The sequence below is a fragment of the Mangifera indica genome, chromosome 12, assembly GCF_011075055.1.
Source record: "Mangifera indica cultivar Alphonso chromosome 12, CATAS_Mindica_2.1, whole genome shotgun sequence".
Taxonomy (NCBI): Eukaryota; Viridiplantae; Streptophyta; class Magnoliopsida; order Sapindales; family Anacardiaceae; genus Mangifera; species Mangifera indica.
In genome coordinates this window covers 8,849,943-8,872,129 of record NC_058148.1, presented here as the reverse complement: position 1 = coordinate 8,872,129, position 22,187 = coordinate 8,849,943, and the positions used below count along the sequence as shown (strand labels likewise).

The 22,187-nt window shown below is 34.2% G+C and overlaps 2 protein-coding genes across 2 annotated transcripts; both read right to left on the bottom strand.

The window, feature by feature from the left end:
- On the bottom strand, positions 1 to 10,297 carry LOC123192865 (regulator of nonsense transcripts UPF2). The gene is made up of 17 exons (XM_044605548.1): positions 10,086 to 10,297; positions 9,164 to 9,254; positions 8,721 to 8,808; positions 7,936 to 8,138; positions 7,483 to 7,827; positions 7,089 to 7,193; positions 6,784 to 6,911; positions 6,006 to 6,182; positions 5,796 to 5,877; positions 4,706 to 5,029; positions 4,394 to 4,591; positions 4,187 to 4,288; positions 3,682 to 3,933; positions 3,372 to 3,590; positions 2,775 to 2,945; positions 2,192 to 2,377; positions 1 to 1,568 (listed from the first exon to the last, which is right to left on the bottom strand). The coding sequence occupies exons 2-17, from the start codon at positions 9,224 to 9,226 to the stop codon at positions 591 to 593; spliced, it is 3,621 nt and encodes a 1,206-aa protein (XP_044461483.1). The 5' UTR covers positions 9,227 to 9,254; positions 10,086 to 10,297; the 3' UTR covers positions 1 to 590.
- A 7,640-nt stretch (positions 10,298 to 17,937) lies between these two features.
- LOC123192472 (zinc finger CCCH domain-containing protein 21-like) lies at positions 17,938 to 21,064 on the bottom strand. The gene is made up of 8 exons (XM_044605040.1): positions 20,875 to 21,064; positions 20,492 to 20,576; positions 20,261 to 20,401; positions 20,055 to 20,143; positions 19,022 to 19,210; positions 18,757 to 18,874; positions 18,574 to 18,676; positions 17,938 to 18,400 (listed from the first exon to the last, which is right to left on the bottom strand). Exons 4-8 carry the CDS (start codon positions 20,136 to 20,138, stop codon positions 18,271 to 18,273), a joined length of 624 nt encoding a protein of 207 aa, XP_044460975.1. The 5' UTR covers positions 20,139 to 20,143; positions 20,261 to 20,401; positions 20,492 to 20,576; positions 20,875 to 21,064; the 3' UTR covers positions 17,938 to 18,270.
- Positions 21,065 to 22,187: the final 1,123 nt, after the last annotated feature.

Here is a 22,187-nt window from a genome sequence, read left to right as displayed (position 1 = left end):
TAGTCACAAAAGGCAACCAAGTATTACTTCCATTTTCTTTTTGTCATATCCGTACATGAAAAAGCCGAAAACCCAAACCACAAGTGAATTCCTTTATCAAGCCCATAGGCCCAATACCTGTATTTTAAAACATATACATCAGAATACAGAGAAATACTGATTAGTTAAGATGCCTATAATCTAATTACAGAGCACAATAATAGCGATATTCGCAAATCATAACTCCAACAACCATGTCCGTACATTCTCATTTTCACTTTCACACTAAAAACCTCCTAACATGACAAGAAAGTTAGACTGAGTTCACCTTGCCAATACATAAAGGTAAACAGTAATCACTGGTCCTCAGGCTACTAAGCAGGGCTCCCAACCGCCAGGATGGAAAAATAAAATGCAATTTAGAATAAATTCTCTTCATCATCAAACTCACTCGATGACGCAAAAACTCATTGATAGACAGCAAGCTCCTGGTGAAGATGTTTTCACCATAAGGTCTTCCCAAATTAGAGTATTTTCTACTTGTTATAGATTCCACATCCTATCATGGTGTTGCCCAAGTCAGAATACTCACATTCTTGTTTTAGAGGACTTCACTTTCTCCTGTGATAGGTTCCAGTCCCTGAATAATGATGATGCCCATGGCGTGATCCACCAGTTCTCCTGGAGGTTCCTTCCCACATGCTGCCACGGGTGGAAACTCTGCTGCTCCCACTTGGTATCCAATTAGAATTAAGTGTTTGGGTTCCCAGCCCATTGTTATCCTCTTCTCTATCATTGTATTCCAAGACCAATCTCTTGATATCTTGTTTCTCTTCCAACTCTGCTGCTTCTTTCTGTTTCGTGCTCTGGACAAGTGAACAATCCCGCGGAATGTACATTTGTTTTGTTTGTTGCTTGTTCCCACGCTTCACAAGAACTTTAACCTGAACCTCCTTTCCTTCTCCAGTGTCCTCATCCAATGCCTCATCACCGCTTTCCCCTCCCACTGTTCTTCCATGATGATCCTTGGATGACCCTTCAAACAAGTTCATTGGTATCATCATATTCAAAGTAGGTCGCCCTCGTAGCTCCTGCTTACGCTGCTCCATGCTCTCCTGAACAACAGCCTTGAGCTCCAGGTCAAAATTCATTATTTCCTCAGGATCAACCTCTGCCTGCTTCTGTCTGAAATGAACTTCATCATCCTCATCGGAAGCAGGACCACCACCCTCATCATCATCATCATCGTCCTCATTGTCACCTTCTTCATCATGATTCTCATCGTCCAAGTCATCTTCATCGTGCCTGTCTGGGTCAATAGTGCCACTTCCAGAATCACTGTCACTGTCAGCATTGTCCTCATGCACTCTACCATTTTCCTCAGCACCACGCATAGTGTTTTGTCCATTAGCTGAGATGGCATTGGCAGCAGTCTGGCTTGAAGGCTTTTCAGTGTCAGAATGCTTCTCACTATTAGCTTTTTCAGTTGATACAGTGCGTTCATGCTCCTCTAGTTCTACCAGAGCTGCATTAACTTCTTCAATGGAAGAGTATCGTGTCATGTTGGGGCGTAATTCCGCAAATAAATCCTGCAAACACTTCAACCTATAAGCTTATTTAATCACAAAACAATACTATAATCTCTGAAACAAATCTTGATGAAGCATTCCAAGAATAGCACGGAATGCCAACCCGAAATTAGGGAAGATACATGTCTAATGTAGGTTGAAAAGGTCATTAATCTTTGCAAGATCCAAGCTCAAGTATAATTGCAACCAACTCAAGTGAAGATTTTGATGCCAGAGGTGCCAAGATTTCCCAGCATAGCCAAAGGCCATCATCAATACCCAACGTGTTCAAATTTGATTATTTTGTCATAAGGAATGAGTAAAATATAAGAAAAATAATTTCAATTCTGATGACTGTACATCTGTAATCAGCCACAAACTCATTGCACTGTTTGAGCAATTTGTGTACTTTCTCAAAGCTAGCAAATAAAGGAGAAAGCCAAAATGCTAAGGTTCAGAAAAGCAAAATCAAAGAGAAACCAAAGGATTTCACAATCAGTAAGGTTGCCAGCAAACAATTGGGACAAAAGAGAAAAAGCTGGGCGGGGACAGGGGAAGAAAAATACATCAAAGCACAATGAATTCCAAATTATAGAGCATAGTTTCTTATATATTCCATAATTAACACAAGCTGTATCACCAACCTGCAAATCAAATTCAATATCCAGTGGAAGTACACCCTTGCTGATAATATACCTCTGGAAGTTTATCAAGAACCGATCAAGTTTCCTCTTAGAAGAGCCTCGGCCAAAATAATGCCCGCAAGTCTCCAAAAGAGTGATAACCATCCTGATGCGGAAACAGTCTTCTGGTGGATCCAGCACATCTTGCTAATAGCATAAATTAACAAAAGTGTATCATGATCCAAGAGTAAGATTGATTATGGATTTTTTACCAAACTCAACAAAGATTACAGTATATAATAAAGGAAAAAAAATGAAAACAGCAATATATTCAAATATTCTTGATTATATCACCATTTGTGCTAAAAAGATGCAAGCATTCTGCTTGTTTGTAATTAAAATTACGAAGTTCTTAGCCACAGATTTCACCATAAATTCATCATGTGTCAATGTTAGCTAGGTGAAAGTATATATATACATACGCATACAAGATTAAGGGCTCCATCTACAAGCTTCTCCAATTATTGTGGGTAAATAAATTTTCTCAAAACAATGAAATTGCCAAATGCTTTGAACACAAGAACATAGAAAAATTAATCCTTACCTCTGGTGTGCCATGACCAAAGACAAGAATCAAATAAAGTGTATCAAAAACAACAGCTGAGTCCACATGTTCATAGTTGTATAGCTCCCCTAAAAACCTCATATGAGCAATGCGTCTCTGCTGCATTCCATAGTCATTCAATTCTAGCCCAAGCCTAATCTCCTCCAAAACCTGAAAACAAATGATGCAAACGTAATTATAACACAAATTTCAAGACAACAGCATGCTCATAGTCATACCGAATCATTAAAGGCTCAAATGTACAAGCCAAGAGATAATTTAGAGACTACCAAGCAATGATCTAGAATATACAACCAGCCTATTCACACTATATGCTATTGCATTTGCAAAATGTGATGACAGAGAAAACATGTGCTTATGCTGACAAATTCCGTAGACCAGCATTTTCAATATCACATCATCTACATGCTTAAGTTACAAATTGCAAAACCAACATAAACAAACTGCAGGATGAAATGACCAATGAAACAAAGACCCTGAATATAACTGAAAAAGGGAATATTGCCTTGTCGAAACCAAGATCATCCTATATAAGGGACAACTGAAACAAAATCTGGAAAAATGAAAAAAGCTAACCTCATCAACAACAGCTACAGCGAATTCATCATGATAGCGACTCAAACCAGTTGTGAGAGAAGCAATCAAATGAATCTGACCATACTTTCCTTTATGAACCTTCATAAAGCACTTCAAAAGATAGGATTCACAATCACTCCATGGTAATTTACGAAGTTGCCTCAGAACATGCTCAATGGAAGACTTATCAAGATCTGAAAATAATAACTTCCTGATATACTGCAAAAAAGAATGAGATGACAGGTTAATCCCGCAAATGAGATAAAAACTATACAATACATTGAATCTTTAACATGAAAACAATATATACCTGATGCAATGGTGGGCGAACTTTAGCAATTCGTGCAGATCTTTCAGGCGGTTTGCACAGGTAGTAAGCATTTTCCACAAGAGTGGCGTGCCGAGGATCCAAATTTTTGACATTCTTCAAACGCATCAATATCTCCAGCATGTTGGCCATTCGTACAGTAGTTTCTGGAGAGCGATAGAGAAAGCGGCCACATGTCTCAAGAAGATTGCAAGCCACATCAATATTGTGGTGGGTGAAATCATCTAAACAAGACTAGCAGAAAAAGAAAGAAAAGATCTTTAAGTAACATTCCACTAACATTATAAACCTTTAAAGACAGAGCAAAGAGGCCAGAAGAATTTTTCCAAATAATACAAAAGCATAATCACACAGTGCTAAAGCATAAGAAAGGCTCAGGTCTCAGCATAAAAAGTATACCATGTCCTGCAGACAAAAGCATTAAAAAAGTATTCCATATCCACTAAATAATAGGATATTATCTATGAATCAGTTACTCAGGTTATACCTTCAGGCAACTAAAAACAAGGCCAGCTGATGCAATTTTGAACTTGCATAGTTCTCCAATAAACCTAATATTTCTGATCTTTGTTTCAATGTTCATTTGATCCTGCAATGGGAAATTAGATTTAAGATTGTAGTGACCAGATATATAAGAAGATGACTAGCCATCCAAACTTTCAATAAACGACATACAATGTTCAGCAAATCAAACCTTTTTATTTATTAAGAAGTTGAACTCTTCCTCCAACAACTGTAAGAGCATGGAAGAGACATCCTTCATACAAGTTGACAGCGTGGCAACCATGCGTGAGTAGTATGGCAACAGTTCCAGAGATGTTCTGGGGACATTGAACAATGCCCTCACAAGCCTTTTTCGATTTGATTTTGAATTTAAATAACAAAACTCCACCTGAAAGACAAAACAAAAGGCATAATCTTCACTATAGATGTGCACAATAACAAAAAGGGGAAAATAAAAGAGAGAGAAATTTAAACTGCAAAGGTCAGACAGAGATATGATTACAGTCAACTGATCTATAAGGTCACGGCTGACACAGCCAGGAAGTCTCTGCAATAAAGCATCCAAATTTGTCCCTTCAAGACCTTTAAGTTTCTCCTTTTCAGTATCCCCTTTTCTATCTGGATCTTTTTCTTTCCCTTTCTCCTTGTCTGACTCTTTCTCTTTCCCTTTTTCCTTGTCTAGATCTTTAGCTTTCTCTTTATCCTTCTCTTCCTTATCCTTTCCCTTCTCAATGGTTTTCACCTCTTGCAAAGTGCCAGAGTCTGCAGAAATCTCTGCAGTATCTTGAGTACCTGATTGACCTTGCTCTGATTCAGTAGCCGGTTCCTTACATAGGAAAGAACTTTGATCAGAAATCCTCACTTAAATCATTGAAATAGTATTCCATAGCAAAGCTTACATAAACATACATCATGCTGCTAAATAACAAACACAAACAGACGCTCATATAAAACTGTAATAGCATAATGTATTAATGCAGACCACACAATGCTCAGATAAAAGCTGACCACATAACTAAAGAAATCCAGTGTTTGAGTCCAGACATTATTGTGGAGCTGTTAAGACCCTCCAATAATCTAGTATAGATACTAGTTAGACTTATCTTTATGCTTTTCTGAGAAGATAAATGAATTTCCGATCTTAGGAAACACAAATAGTGGTATTTTCTGAACCAGTAAAAAGAAAGAAGTATGAAAATGATAAATTGAAGCCGATTAATTACTTTTAAGGTAATGTAAAACATCAGGAATAAAGTGCATGGTACAGAAGCAACTTGCACCAATGAGTGTGCAACCCAGAAAACTTGAGCTCCAAGAAACCCCTTACATGAAGTTGCATAAGAATCAAATACAACCAAAACCACTTATGCAACCATAACCAAAGCATAACTTATTATAATTTTGTGAATACATTAAAGAGATTAGAACACAAAACCATTAAGCCAAATTAACTTAGACCAAGTTAAGTAACTACTTCACACAGAAATTTGGGATCTAACATTTTCAATTAAAAATATGCAAATATTATCACAGTATTTCTACTCAGAAAACAATGATAGAGAAAGAAAAAGAATTAAATTCTGATTCCTTACAGTTGGTTGCTCTTGTGTCTTTGCAGATTGGTCATTCACTTTGGGCTCAGCTTCTCCCAGTAATACAGCTGGAACAAATGCTCTGGATAGCAAATAGATAAATTCTCACTCATAATTCAATCAACAAAAAAATTCTATAATTATTGACACCCATCCGTGAAAACTCTTCTTTATCTTTTTAAAAGTGTATTAAGTGTAAGACAAAACAACCTGAGATCTGGTAAGCACTCATAGAAAGCCCTAGTATCTTCATCATCCCACACAGCTTCAAGTAATGAAGGATCTTTTCCAGCAGCAGGAGAAGAAGCATCCTCTCCAGAAGCAACTCTAGTTGTGTGAACATCCTCTGGCATGACTGGAGGCTGCATGTCAAGTGCTTCAGCTAAACTGTAAAGCAAAAAAATATTAAATGGTAAATGAATTACAAAAAAAAAATCATTTAATTAAATTTTGATCAATCACATGACAATATCAAGCTGTAACTATAAGGGAACTTGTTTTAGACCCCCTAACAGCAGTAGGAAGGGAAATTAAACTGACCTGAAGCAAGTGCCCAAGTACAAACATGACAAGAAATATTCACGCTGGAGTTCATGATACAAGAAATTAGAAAAAAATCCTTTAAACCATAGGCAATAAATCTTTCTATTGGCGGAGCAGTGGTCCTGCCTGTCTCTTGACATACTGCCTATGCCTATGGCAAAAATTCTCAACAAATTTAAATGAAAAGACAAAAGGAAAAAGCAACCAAGCATGAACTTCAAAGAAAAGCATTTAAAAAATGAGAAAACTTATATTTACTTGTATCGTGAAATCTTGTTCGATTTAGATGATAAAATTCATCAACACATCTGCAATGATTTAAAAAAAAAAAAAAACTACCGCACATTCTAACTTCAATCAAATCAAATTGGCTGCATAAATAGAGCAGTGGATGGAATGACATTGATTTTACAGTGGAAAAGAAATGAAAGTATGAATAACTTACGAAGAGACATTACGGTACAAATGGTCATAAGATTTCCGCAGTTTTTCATATGAAGAGATATTTTCTTCACTGAGCTCTCCTTTAGCATTTAAGATTTTTGCATTTTCATGCTCCATTTGGCGAAGTGACTGTCAAGGGTTAAACAATTCGACCAATTAAAGAATACAAGTAGAAAGAAGAATTTAATCAAACATAAAAGAAAATTACTCTTAGTCTGAATAACTGTAAATTAACAGGATCCAGGGCCAATAAGCTACTTAAAAAAAAAGCTTTGGATTTAATGCACAACGGTGTAAAATTCTTACAGTATGCTCAGACTGGAGAAGTTCTTGGACAGCATCATAATATGTATGAAATGCCTTTTTGAATATTTTCTTTTGGTCTGCCGTTATATTAAGGCCCTTGAAAAACTGTTGCAAATTATCAGGCATAGGAGTCACCAAAAAGATAAAAATGCATGTTAACAAAAAAATGAATTTGTCTATAAAAATAAAATAAAAAATAAGAAATTGCAACTTTCCAATGACAATATCACAATCAATCAAACAGGACATGAATAAGTTGATAACTCCAAACATTGTTAAATTTCCACTAAAGTCCAATAAGATATAAATTTCAATGTAATACCACAAAATGCAAAGGAAAACATAGGCATTAGAAAAGTACAGATCATTTAAAAAGAAGATACATAGTTTTTACCTCTTCATAAATTTCTTGTCCAGACAGTGAAAGTCCTAAAAAAATTCTCCCTTGACGAGCAAAACTAGCAAGGAGTGTCAAATTTGTCTGTGTGGTTTCACGGTCTTTTAAATGTTCTACATTAGTAATATCTTTAATAATATTAATAAAAATGCTGTTATCTTCAACAATTCCAACAAAGTACAATTCCAAGAGCAGTTTCAGAGTGCTGCGCTTCTTCATGGCCTTCAAATTTCTGTCTGCATCCATGTCATCTCCAGATTTTCCAGGAAAGAAAACTTTCAAGAGCCCTTGAATAAGGCTTGGCGAGAAATCTTTATATCGTTGATGAAGCAATGAGCATATCTTTGAAGGCAGATTAAGAATTAGATACAGTACAGATAAGAGGAAATATACATGTCATTTCTAGTAGGATGTAATCACAGAAATTATTGTTCAAATCCATAATGCTACCTGAGCAGCTGCTTGTATGTCTGAGGATCTAAGCTTGGCATCACAAATAGCCGTCACGGCTTCACTAACAAATTTGCTAAGATTGACACTTTTCAACTCATCCATCAGCCCCTCTCGCTGTTCTTCATTTATCTGCTTCAATTTTTTAATAATGGCTGTGTTGCGCTTAATGCTTGAGTCCAGGGTTCTGAGGAATCCTGAATCTGAAACCAAGACTAAACTTTGTCAGACATCAGTGACTCACATATAAATCCTAATATAAATTTTTAAATCCAAAAGTTGTCAGAAGGGCATTTCTTGCTTGTAAAACAAATCATAGCATGAGTTAGAACTGATGAAGTTAATTTCATAAGCAGCCACATATTATGACATCTATGTTGGGGAATGGAATAATTTTAAGATTCTAACTTGAAAATTCTAGAAAATCAACCTACAATGAAGTTCAATCCAGCTCATCATCCAACTGAGTCTCTCATGAATTGAGTTTGCCATAACAGTTTCTTATTAAAGCCTAATCATATTACAAATTAAAAAAAAAACATTGTTAAAGAAGTAAAAACTTAAAAAAAATATATAAATTTCAAATATGAAAGTTGCCAATATAAAACTAAAGCAAAATGATGCCCATAACCAAACCGGTAACAATAAAATAGACTAAAGCTGTAAAATATGCAGAATGAAGACTGTCTGTTTGTGACAAACTATGAATGTAGATTGTATAATTTCATGACCAATAAATCATTAATTATCATATATGTCTGTCAAACCAAAGAAACTTAACAAACCTGGCCTTTCAGGATTCAAGTTGCTTTGGCGAAGAGCCATTTTTGCTTCAATTGATTTTTTTATTTCCTCAAGGCGAGCAGCAGCCTCCTGTAACAAAAAGAAAGTAATTTTGTGAACTAAGTCATTAATCTTGACAAAAATAATTACAAGAATAATGTAAGAAGAAAGCAATTAATTTCCTCAAATCTGATCAACTTATTTAGGATTTCAATCAACTCATAATCAAACATATGAATGCATCAAAAAGACCACAGTAGCAGAATCTAGCATATAGGATCAATTCCTACATTTGATAACACAGATATGGTTTCTTGGTACCTGACCACTAACCAAATGTCAATATGCATATCTCTTCAGAACTACAAACAGGGTACACTTAACCAAGCAACAAAAAGGTCAAGTCATGACTCTTATGCTTCAGTGTCAGTTATGCCAATCTTACCTCATCACCTTGCTTGTCATGATGTTCACCAGCAATACGATATTCATCTTCGTGGTGATCCATGATCTTAACTATAATCCCAGACAGATACCTAAATAACAATCAATATTAGGATTAACTGACAAACATTAGCACCTAAAAAGCTTTTTTGAAAAAAAAATAAAGCAACATAAGACTTTTCTAGGTCTTCCTGATTATAAAATAAAACAGTTCTACCTACATCTATTTCACATGGTATAAAGATATACCGATTACAGGGCAGTACATGAACACACATATTAACTATGTGTTGAGCTACAGCATCAAACATAAAGTAACCGGAAAACAACAAAAACTATCTCTTGAAACAAATGCCTATGGTTCTACACAATAAAGGCACAAAGTAACATGTGTTTTACATAATTTAGCACCTACATCAAATTGGCTCAAGAAAATGAGAGTTAGTAAAGTTGCATGATCGTGAATAGAATGACAACCTTCTAAACCATTCTGAAAAAAATGACCATCCAAAGCTAGAAACTTTAGAAGTAAACAAATATCGATATCCAACCGTTTAAAAATCCTTAGACTGAACAACCTGTCTTCATCTGTCATTCATTCTTCGATAACTGAATTTCCAAGCTACTACAAAACTTTTGTTTCACTACCTAATATTTGAAGGCATGCCCTCATCTAGTAGTTCATAAACCAATATCCAAAGGCATACACAAGGATATCCTTAGAATAACAGTAATGGAACCGGTTTTTTTTTTTTGTTTGCTTTCATTGTTTATACATCAGCACTCTAACGATTTCTCCAGATATAAAAGGAAAAATAAAAAGCCCTAGAATGCGCAATTTGGAGAAATTGAAAGGCGAAATTTCGAGTACACCAGATAAATTCATTAAAAAAATGATAAATTTGAAGAGTAATAAGACTTACGAAAAAACTGGAGATAAAGCCGATCGACGACGATGGAGATTTGTTGAAGCTTATAAACACGGAGACAACTGTTATAGAGCGATGTAGAATTATTTTCAAATATATTAGCCGTGCGATTGCGTTAAATATGAGATTAGGGTTTATCTGATCGGAGAATGAACTGAGTAAGAACGGAGCGAGAGTGCAGGACTGGTGAGAGAGAAGTTAAAAGCAGGATTAAGAAGCGGTTCCCACCTGAATCAGTTGAGGGTCAGTATACGGATTCAAGTTCGACCCGTTTAGACCTCATTATGTTGGGCCGTGCCAGCTAAATCTTGCTTAACAGGCCAATACTATTTCATATTTGAAATAGGCCCAAAGACTTATTTCCACCCAAGATTTAGTATAAATTCAAACTCGTATCTATTAACTTTTAAAAACTCAAATATGAAATACTTACCTATTTGTTAAATTTTACTATTATTTTTAGAGATAAAATTTTTATTTTAAATTTTTATTTAAACTCATATTTTAGGAGTACTTTTAAGTTTTGAAATTTTTACTTCTAGCATCTAACCTCATATTTTTCAGGTTTAAAAATTGACTCCCTCCCCCCTAAAGTCTAGGGTTACAAACTCTCTTTTTTTTTTCCATATATCATCACCCTCAACTTTCTAAAAAATTTCAATTTCACCCTTTTAGTTTTCATATTTTTATCTTTGACGACTATTTTTTGTCTCCAGTTGTCAACTCTCTCCTTTCGGTCACTCTCTTTTCCCTTTTTAATCATTTTCATCTCTAATGAAAATGATTGGAGAAGGAAAAAAGTGTGACCGGGAGAGAGACAATAGCCAAAGAAGACAAACGGTTGCTAGAGAGAAAAAGCAAAAAACCTTGGGGGAAAATGGTTACTTTTTAAACTTTGGGTAGGGAAAATTGTTAAATTTTTAAATTAAGAGAAAATATGATGAAACTTTAATTTTTTTTAATATTTTTAATTAAATAACGATTTTACCTTTAACAATAATAATAAAATTTAACAGATATGTAGATATTTAGATTTTCGAAAATGAGTGATTGTGAGTTTGAGTTTACACTAAACATTGGGTGGGAACAAGTCTTTTGGCCTTAAAATAATTCTTTTTAAACCTTGTTTAATACCCAAAAAAGAAAAAAAGTCCTCTAATTTTAATTAAGTTTTCTTATTTGCTTTTTCATAGTATTATAAATTTTCATCAAATATATAAATATTTGAAATAAAAAATTAATTTTCAATAATTATGAAATTTTAGATTTAGAATCTATAAAAAAATCCAAGGTGAAATACAATAGTTTTAACTTATAACTCATATAAAATACATGTTTATTACATTTTTAAAACTTGTAAGGGCAAATATTTAACGTATTGGCCTTGAGGCTCTTGGGAATGCATATGCCCCATAATACTGAACACATGCATAAAATTATTCACATGTTTTGACATTTTAGAATGCAAATTTATGAACTATAAAAACATGTTACCCTTTTTTCCTTTACATGAAATTATGTAAAGCAGGGATAGGTCATACCTTATATGGACTTTGGTGAGAAATCTTGTCATATATGACGCTTGGCTTGGCATGACATTTTTTACTTTACTTTCTTAACATGACTTTAAGTCCCTAATTTCAGCAACGTTGACCCATTCTTAATTACACCTTATTATTATTATTATTATTATTATTATTTCATTCTTATCCTCCTAAAGCTCCAGAGGTAGCAGCGTTAGGGGGTCCTTTGGGACACACCATTTAATTTTCTATGATGCGGGAATTGTGGAATAGGCGTTCCCTAAGGAATGAGCGTTCTAATTCCAGCATACCAGAACTGGATTATTCCAAAGGTCATTCCAAAAGTACCTTTGGTTATTCCAAAGGTTGTTCCGAGAGCAATCATGACTGAATGACCAAGAATTTCCTAATTGAACAACCATGAATGTTGCTTAAAACAGGTGTTCCGTCGGGCGAACGGTTGTTCCTTGGTGTTTTACTTTTAGTCGAACTATTAGAACTATTGCATTTATCTAATATTCGAATCTTGATACAATTCAATTATGGTTATTTGTATGAATGTTTCATTCAATGATCTTTCTTCTTTGTTTGGGCATCATCCTCAATTCAATCTTTTTCTAGATGGGTTTGACAACAAAAGTTCACTTAATTTTCTTAGAAATGTGAAATACAAATAGAGGGCCTTTCTACTTCCGGGGAAGATTTCCTTTTTGACTAGCACAATTCTTTGAGTTCACACTGCTCTTAAATTTCAGTGTGAATTTTTAAGCTATATCTTTGACTCTTGTTAACTTTCTCCCACAAATATTTGACTTCTTAGAGGAGTGGTTTCTTTTTCCACACAACGAGTGTGACTGATACATGCATTCTATTCTTTTGAATGCCATTTCTTTCTTAATATTTTCTGTTTTACTTTTGACTCAAATTACCTACAAACTACTGAGCAACATGTCAAATGGCCCTAAAGCAATCGAACTGCAATTCGTCTGAATCAAATGAAGTTAATCCTGTCAACAGAAGTACAGAACTCTCTAACTTATTAAGCAAATGCAGCCATAAATTTTTTTTCCAATTCTAGCACCAGGCCTGCCTGGGTTTATTTGAGTTTCACACAAGCCTCATATATCAGGCAACTTTACAAATTGAATCTCAAACAAAGTGCCTAAATGTCATCCTGTGTTGCTTTTGGCAATTATGTTCTAGTCACATGGTTCATTCATTATTCAACATTCAAAAGTCATTTATCTCGATCTTCTATATTTAATGTTGACCACTCATAATATCAGATGGAGCCCAGAAGAGAATTTGCAGAAAATAAAAGTCATGCCCCTGCCCCTGCCCCTCATTTACCTGGAGAAGGTATTTGACTATCTAGAACTTTTAATATAGTTTGGATACTGTGCCAAAAAGCCCCCCCCAATCTCCTCAATCTGAGTGGGGTTGCTCTTGTCACATCTCTTGACTGGCCTTCTAATTTGTTAAATTCTGAAGTTCGACTTGAATGGCTTGTCCTTTTCAATGACCTTTAAAAGTTTAATGAGTTTAGGTGATGGGATGCTGAATTGTACGCCACCTCATGTCTTTGGACTCACCTCCAAGCTTTTATATTCCTCCTTCTGTCAGCTGAAAGGCCTCTGTGGGAACTCAGAAAAAAAAGGAGTTTAAATGAAAGAGAAGAGCCTGGTTTTTCCATGGAAGGAGCTGAGTTTGACTCTTTTGACAGATCCTTTTCACCAATTATCACCATATACATATCTTTCTAACTGTTAATTTTTATCCTTTCCATTTTACCTGGAATGGATTTTCATGATTGTGGAAAATTATGTACTGTATTTCTGTATTTGAGCAGGTGTTTAATATGGCCATTAACCGGATAAGTATATTATAATTTGGTATCTAATCTAAAGGGAATATCTTATGGCGTTTGACTAAAGCTTTCCTCCTACTGTAATGAGTGACAACAATGGTAAATTGTATTTGCACAAGTCCAGGAAAAAACAAAAGAAAAAGAAAACCAGCTGTCTGATGCAGAGTTGGTGTCGACAGGAGAAAACATTAGAAAAATTTTAATCTTCATCTATTAGAATTTAAGTAGTGTCCACTGTGTAAAAGCCTTGGAAATATTTTTTATAAATAAGCCCCACTGGGAGTCACTTGTTCCAATTCCTTTCTTTTCTTCTTCTGAGTGATTTTCAGTACCTCTGAAACTGAAAGTTTCCATTTTTTCCCTCTTCATTATTAGAAACAGAGGAAATCTGTTTCTAAACAGAGCGTCTCTGGTCTAGTTCAACCTCTCTTTTGATTCAAAACAATGGAAAATGAAGGCAACAATTCACCCAGAGAAATTAGACTTCCTCCAAAGAGAGGTGAAATTAAAAGAAGGATTTTTTCAGGCTTGGCAAAGAAGGTGATGGCTGTAGTAACTGTGGCTAGAGTAGCAAAGAATAACGTAAGTGCTGGAAGCTCTTCTTCAGCAACACCACCTCAAAGTAATTACACTCCAGAAGGGCATTCAGATTCTTAAATCAGATGACAGATTCATTTGCAGTGTTTTTCTTCTTACTTTCATTTGCAATCTTTATCAAGAAGGAAGAACTGTTTAGTTTCAGCATTATTTATACAAGATTTGTAAGCTTTGTTGTTATTGTCCCTTTGGCTCCTGTAAACTATGAATTCAGCTTGTGGGCTCCCTATTGTTTTTCTCTGTAAAATATAGATCTTCCCTTGTCAATTTCCTTTCATTTTTGTATATTGCACTTGTTATAATATAAAATAAACGTATTTTCTTTTATTATTTGAGTTCTGAAAATTGTTGTTTTTTTGTCCATCTTTTCGTTTCCTGGGCAAAGTTAAAATTGCCCAGAAAAGTTCTAATTCCATGTCTTCCATAAGATGATATTTTTGAAGCTTGAAGATATGCTACAGATTCAGCAACTGTAAATAGATTCTGGAATATGATCTCAATCTCTTAATCATTTCTTTTTATCTTTTCTAGCTTGGCAATTTATTATTATTTACTTTTAGTTGTCTTTGATTTTGCTTGCCAACTTTGAAGATTCCATGGTAGTGAGATAAACAAGTCATCCTCCTGTAATATTAATAATAGTACTGTAGAAGAAAGAAAATCCATCCACTACAATTATTAAAATGCAAGTAAGATTAAAAGCTGAAGCTGACTCTAGACAAAACCCTCTACAAAAATCATTTAAACTCCATTGATGTAGTCATTACGAGACAACAATGAATATTTTTCTGTGCCTCAGCTTTAGCCTTTATCTATAATAATCTGATTAGGATACATCTTTGTGGATAAGGATAGACTTTTCAAGGGCAAATTTGTGATAGCTGGAACCTACTCAAAATCACCCCCCAAGCTTCTTTTACGGGGGGGAAGGGAGTTTTGATTTGTGGTTACCTTTTGGCATTTTTCCTCTTCATTTTCTTTTCTGCAAACAGTTTTATTCAAGTGGGCAACTTTGGTTTGATTTCAACAACAATTATTTCATCTCTCTTTTGGCCAAAGGTTTCATTTTCAGAGTGACACATTGGACTTTTGTCAGTGAGTTTGCCTCAAGTCATGTGCTTTTCCCACTAAGAATCTCTGATATAAAGAACCCACCTGGCTTTATTTCACAATCTTCCTCATTCTTTCTTATTTCTTCTTCTTCTACTTCACTATCACTACTTCCTTCCCTCATAGCAGGCTATGGACAACAAAGCAAAGAAGGTGAAGAATATTCGGAATCCCCCACCAAAGAGAGGGCTGATTAAAGCCAAGATTGTTGAGGACTTGCGTGAGGGTTTCATCACTTTGACAAGAGGCCAAGCTAGGAAGGGTGATGGAGCTGAAGGTGGCAACACCTCGGGGAAGCCCCCAGCAACTGGCGTCTAATGGGCGAAACCATTACTGAACTCAGATAGCTATGGAGTGAGTGAGAGAGAGAAACTTGTGTCTGTGCTGTTATTCTTCTTCCTGATCACTGAAGGTTTATTATATAATACTAATGTATGCATATTCTATGCGAATTTAGAATATTTATCTGAGTTCAACTACTTTTTAATATGATATCCTTGCCACTTATCTTTTGATCTTCATCTTTGTTTCATATTTTGCCTATGTTTTTTCTTGAACTTTCACCATAAACAAACTCACAAGATCATTAACAATGGAGAAGAATGAGAGAGCCAGAGTTGTATGTTTAACTGAGTTTGAAACCAAAATTTGCAGAAAAGATAACTGTATCTGCATAAATATAACTGTCAACAATTCGTAATCAGATAAAATCTTCTGTATTTTTTCAGTACTGGTTTGCTTCTAATAGTGTCTTGTTTATTGTGAAATTCTTCATCTTGTTTTAGAAGATGGTGTGATACTTTTCATTTAGAATTTTTAGTAAGGCCAAAAGACTCATTCCCATCCCAGGATTGGTCTATCCTAATTTTTATCTGATAAATTTTAAAAATTTATTTTTATAATAAAATCTTTTATATTTTAAATTAAACTTAATAAGAAAGAAAAATGGAATCTTTAAAACTTATAGTGGGACGAATTATTAATTTCTAAAATGGAGGCTTAAGAGAAAGAAGGAAAGAGGATGAGATTAAATTTTAATTTTTTTATATATTTTTAAATAATTTTTTAAATAATAAGAATTTGATTCACATGGTTAAAGTTTGGGGTTGGGTGGGAGTAGGACTTGTGGCTTCTCGTAAATGTCCACATCATAGGGACATGAAAAGAAAGAAAAGCCATGGTTCCATTAAAAGAATACAAAGGAAATTCGAACAAACACTAGAACATGAATATTATATGTTCAATTAAAGTGGCATTTCTTGATGATCAAGCTTGAAACTCTAGCCTCATCTTCATGATCTCTTGTGGGAGCACCATAATTAATCTAAAATATGAAATGACCATTTAAGCATGAAATTATTTGGTTATCAAAAGGTGGTGGGTCTCTCTCTACTTTAATTGGGCATTAAGGTTTTTTTGTTAATATCTTTTATTGGCTTTTTATTACGTATATGTTTGCTCATTGGATTACGCAATCAAAGCTCTAAAATACTGCCACGACTACTTTCTACCAAAGGAATACTTCATTAGTATAATAGTGGGAGTGAAAAGATTATATTATTATATTTGTTTATCTCATTGAATTTTGAAGACTCAAAAAGGAATATCCCCTCTGACGTAGACCCCAAGAAAAAAAAATTACGGTCAAAAGACTTATTCCCTTTTACTAAAATCCCAACCCCTTATCTTTTAATTTTTAAAAATTTAAACTTTACATAGGAGTCATTTTCTACTAAAAATTTAGGTGAAGGTTAAAAATAAAATTATTATTTATTAAAAAAATTTAAAAATTAAAATTTTATTATAGTTTTCTTTCCATATTTAAAAATATTATATTATCTCTCAAAATTTTCAAATTTTAAAAAGTGATCGTTTTCTCTGTAAACTTAAGAGTTTTTTCCTATTCCTTTCTTTGGTCACTGATGACTTCCTCTTTTCTCTTTGTCGTTGATGAAGAAAGACCTACAAACTAAGATGTTGATAACTGATGAACGATGATGAAGACCAAAGGTGACAAATCTTTGTCCTTGTCGAATCTCACCGAATGATGAGAATTGGTTTCAGATGAACGAAAATGAAGCTGATTGAAGTCGTTTAGTTCTAATTCAACAAAGATAAAGATTCATTGCCTTCATTTGCTAGTCATCAATGACTTAATTTGTAGATCTTTCTTCATTGATGTCAAAGAAAAAAGTGGAAGTTGCCCGTGGCGAAAGAAAAGAAGAGGAAAGAATCCTAGATTTAGAAAAAAATAACTACTTTTCAAAATTTAAAAATTTTAAATAAGGAAAAATTATAATATTTTTAACTTTGAAAGGAAAATATAAAAATATTTTAATATTTTTAATGAATAACAATTTTTTTTATTTTCATTAAAATTTTTAATAAAAAATAATTCATAAATGATTATTTAAATTTTTAAAAATAAAATGATGAAAGTTTAGGAGTTAAGAGTTAACTATACTTAGGTGGGTGCAAATCTTTTGACCGATAAATCCAGTAGGCCACAACGTCAATTTGTCCTGTAATTTTTCACATGCAAATGTCTCATTGACCGAAATTCTATAGGTGCTAAAAAATTTGCAATTCAAAGGATGGTCGCCGAAGCACTCACGCATGCTACCAACCATGATTTTTCTTTTTTATCGTTGCGTTCACATCTTTATGGATAAGTATAAAAATCTGTCATATTCAGAAATAACACGTTTCAATCGAAGATCAACATAAGAAATAGTGGTCATTAAATTTAACACAAATTTTTTCAGACGCATTTATTGTTTAAATTCAACAACGACTGAAAATGAACTGAGAAAAATATCCAAGCTGAATGTCACTTACTAATGATCAGGCAAGGCAACGAATAAAAGCCCAGCCGTAAGGTAAACAATCACATTTCAAGTAACAAAAAGGAAAAAAAAAAGAAACTAGTGCACATAACGAATATTGTCTGGATCAGAACGGTTGATTTAGCAGCCGATTACATAACCAATTGTCCCCTCATTAGATCACGGTGGATTGCCACAATGATCTCTCTCTCTCACACTTGGCTCGTGTACAATGAAGCTTTGATACCTGGCTCAATTTAAATTGCTTCTATTTCATTTAGCTCATCCATGTCAAGGTCATCGTCATCATCGTCATCAGGAAGGATCTCTTCAGAATTTGTCACTGCTGTAGAGGAAGTGCTTGGTCCTGCTGATCCATCCTTTAACCTATATATTACACACAAAACACATGATAGATGTATAATTATAAATCAGCAGTTCTATATTGCCCTTCCTGCCCACAAAAAAGTGGCGAATTGAGTGAGTTAACAAACAAGCCAACCCACGTCCGGAGAGCTCACAATGACATACAAAACTTAAAAAAGTATAGGCCAAATTACCTTATTTTCAGCACTCTCTGTTTCTTCATCTCTCTGGTATTTTTCATATGCCTCAACATCATCCACAAACAAGCTTGAATCCAAGAGAAACAACTCATGACTGCTGAAATGAATGGAAAATTAAATTAACAAACTTTTATATTGATAGAGTTTGATGTGAGTGAGAAATCCAGTGAAAAATACCTCGTCCTATCATTCTTAGCTCTGTCTGCTCGTTCTGCAGCCCAGCCTTCTTCTCTTTCTTCTTCCATTGCATAAATAGCTCAGGAGTCATTGGGGTTGATACCGTTAATTTTGCACACTGCAGAAAAAAGCATATGAACCTTGATCAGAAATTAAGAGCACAAATAGAAAGAAGAAACAATATATAATTGGCAGATCAGAACCAACATGTTCCAACTGATAGAAAAAGATCAGAAACAAAGTAAAAGTGAAAAAAGAAGCCAACCTGATTTTCAATCTCATCTTCAACAGCAATCTTCTCAGTCCCTTCATCTAGTAATGCCTTAATCTGAGATTTTAAGACGTATCGAGGAGGAAGAGCATGTCTACAGTGACAATCTTTGCCACCATTTGGACAAACCCAGAACCAACCATACTGCTTCTTTTCCAGTGCTCCCAAGAAGTATTTGCAAACCTACATTAAATACAAAAACAACCAATAATCCAAGATCATGCTTTGTTTCCAGGAAATAAATTGCATTCCCATTCAAACACAACATTTTCCAACAGATAATGCACCTACAATAAATGGGCATTTGCCCATGCCTTTTAAGATGATGATATTTCTCTCATAAAGCAACCCAAATTGTTGTCAAGAGAAAAGAAAACCAATAAAATTTCCCCTATCCCCAAACACCAACTTGTGCTTACCAAACAATGCAAAGCACATGTTTTGAAAAAGTGAGCACTAAAAAAGAAGAACAAACTACACCAGTGAAATTTAATAGATGCTTCCCCAGAGACCATAGCATGTTTTGGTAAGAGGCAGAAGAAAAGATTGATCAAGGGGAAGGTGAGTAACCTCATAGTCTTATTTTACAAAACTTATTTCAGTTCCCCAACAAAGCACACCACCCACCCCCCCCCCCCCCCCCCCCCACCAAACCCAAAAAGTTATACTGTTCTGTTATTTTGCCACTCTTGTGTCCTCCCTTTCCTTTTGTCCACTCACGTGTGGAGAGATAGAGAGACTCCCTCGACCACACAAATTATCATAAACAAAACTTGCACTAGATCAATACCAGCCACAACTAGATGATCTGCACTCTACAGCTCATGTGCTGATGCCCTACCACCTCAATACATAAGCTACTAGATTATTGTGCATATCATTATTGCATCAAACTTTAGATGCAAGGAATAAAATTGAAAATCTAGACAATTTACAGAGAGATAATTGCAAACTTGAAATAAAATAAACTTAAATTACAATAATCATCAAACAAGAAGAAAAGATATAGACTGATGGAACAACATACAATCTCAGTTGGTTTATTATGGTTATACTCACTCTTCTTTGACTCAACAACCTTCTCTAGTGTCTCTTGATCCCAATCCTCCATTGTTTCTTTTTAACAAACAAAAAAACCAGTAAAAACAGTCAATTTTTTTCCTAAGACAACGAATGCTAATAATATATGAGCCAAAATAATACAGATCAAAATTTAGAATATATGTCCATTACCTTGATCACGTTTGTCGCTGAAGATATCAATCTTTTCACCCTTCCTTTGAACATTCAGATCATGTGAGAACTTGCATTTGAAACCTTTTTGACATTGTCCCACCTTGAAAAACTCACATACTATTGACTTTGGATCCACACCTGTAAAACATTCTCTGAAGTAATACACATACATGCAAAACGCTTGAACAATGAAAGAAAATTAATAGTATTATTGTAAACTGTACAAACCAACTGGTACTTTTGGCTGACTAACAGCAATCTTGAACAAATCATTCAACTCTTTATCTCTTGCTTTCCCTTCCTCCTCCTTTTTCTGCTTATGAAATAAACAGACATTGAATATGCAATTGAATCCATTCAAAAAACTCTCGAACGGGCTCTTATTAGTCTAATTTAAGGTTTCACTGACTAATTTGCAAGCACTATTTCTTATGAGCAAAAAATCAATACATGAAAAAGTTGAGCGAGCCAAACACGGCCTAAACTACATTACGCTACCTAGTGAGTTCAAAATAGAATTATATGTAACTACATAATATCCATCAAACTAGCACAACTTCAACAATAAAGTTAAATAGAGCACAAATAGAAAGAAGACAAAGTGAACTGACCTTGGCGGCAATTTTGCTGGGGTCAGGTTTCGGCTGAACTGATTGTTGGAGACTTTGAACATATTTCTGCAGATTTTTGCTCTTTTTCTTGTTCTTCAAACCAAAAGTTTTGTCTTCGACGATTTTTTGCTTCTTCGCTAAATCGGCCTTCGATTGTTTGGCGACATGTTTAAAGCGATTCCAATTTGAATTAGCGAATCAGCAAATTCAACTATTAGCGGATAATACGGACCCGAGCAAGGGTCTCGAATTCGGTCGACGAGATTGGTTTAGGTAAGAAGGTTATGGCCTAATAATTATATATAGGGTATAATGTCATCAGGTGATTTTCATTTAAGTCTACAGTCAAAGAGCCAAAAATTAAAAACTTTGGCGACATTAACAAAATAAAAATAGGGTATGATAATTTTTTAGTAAGGGCAAAGGGCTATTTTTCAACCAAGTTTAAGTGTGAGCACAATGTTATATCTATAGGGTTTAAAAAATCTAAAATCTTACTTATAATATAATTGTTATTAAAATATTTTGTTTAAGATAGGAATAAAATTATTATTTTATTAATAATATTAAAAAAATATAAAATTATTATTTTTTCTCTCCAAAATTTTAAAAATTAACAACTTCACCTTGCCTAAAATTTTTTAACTTTGAAAAGTCACATTTTTCACCCAAATTTGTTCTTTACCTCTCGACCATCATCTTCAAGGTCAATAACCTTCATTTTCCACCCTAAACTGTTAGTTTACGCACAAAAATAAATCTAGAATATATCTTTTTGTTAAAGATGAAGAGATCATATGAGATTTGATGAAGAGATTTAAAATTTCTTCTTCTTCAAGGAAGAGATCCAGAGCCTAGATTTCTTATTTGAAGAAGAGATCTAAATCTCTTTGTCAGCAAAGAGACTTTGTCATCATCTTTTTCAAATCACCAAAGAAAGTGGTTGAAGGAAAAGAAAAAATTCTAAGGTTTTGAGAGAAAATATGATTTTTCAAAGTTAAAAAAACTTTAGAAAAGATGAAATGTTAGTTTTTAAAATTTAAAAGAGAAAAATATAATAAATTATATATTTTTTAATATTATTAGTGAAATAATGATTTTACCCCTATTTCTAATTAAAATTTTTAATCTCAGTCGATCAATAAGTGAGAGTTCGAGTTTTTTAAACCATGTGAATATAATTTTGATATCGCACCTAAACTTGGGTGAGAAAAAGTCCTTTGGCCATCATTTTCCACGAAGAATACCATATAGTCCATGACATCACTATAAGAAAGGTATTTAAATATTCCTTGAGTCCATCAGAATTAAGG

Excerpts from the sequence above, each read along its gene's own strand:
- LOC123192865 (XM_044605548.1), bottom strand. The coding sequence starts at position 9,226 with ATGGATCACCACGAAGATGAATATCGTATTGCTGGTGAACATCATGAC. Across the intron at positions 8,809-9,163 it reads ATGACAAGCAAGGTGATGAG|GAGGCTGCTGCTCGCCTTGA; the intron begins GTAAGATTGGCA and ends TTTTTGTTACAG. Across the intron at positions 2,378-2,774 it reads TTGGTCATGGCACACCAGAG|CAAGATGTGCTGGATCCACC; the intron begins GTAAGGATTAAT and ends TTATGCTATTAG.
- LOC123192472 (XM_044605040.1), bottom strand. The coding sequence starts at position 20,138 with ATGGAGGATTGGGATCAAGAGACACTAGAGAAGGTTGTTGAGTCAAAG. Across the intron at positions 18,875-19,021 it reads AAGATGAGATTGAAAATCAG|TGTGCAAAATTAACGGTATC; the intron begins GTTGGCTTCTTT and ends TTTTTTCTGCAG. Across the intron at positions 18,677-18,756 it reads GCTAAGAATGATAGGACGAG|CAGTCATGAGTTGTTTCTCT; the intron begins GTATTTTTCACT and ends CATTCATTTCAG.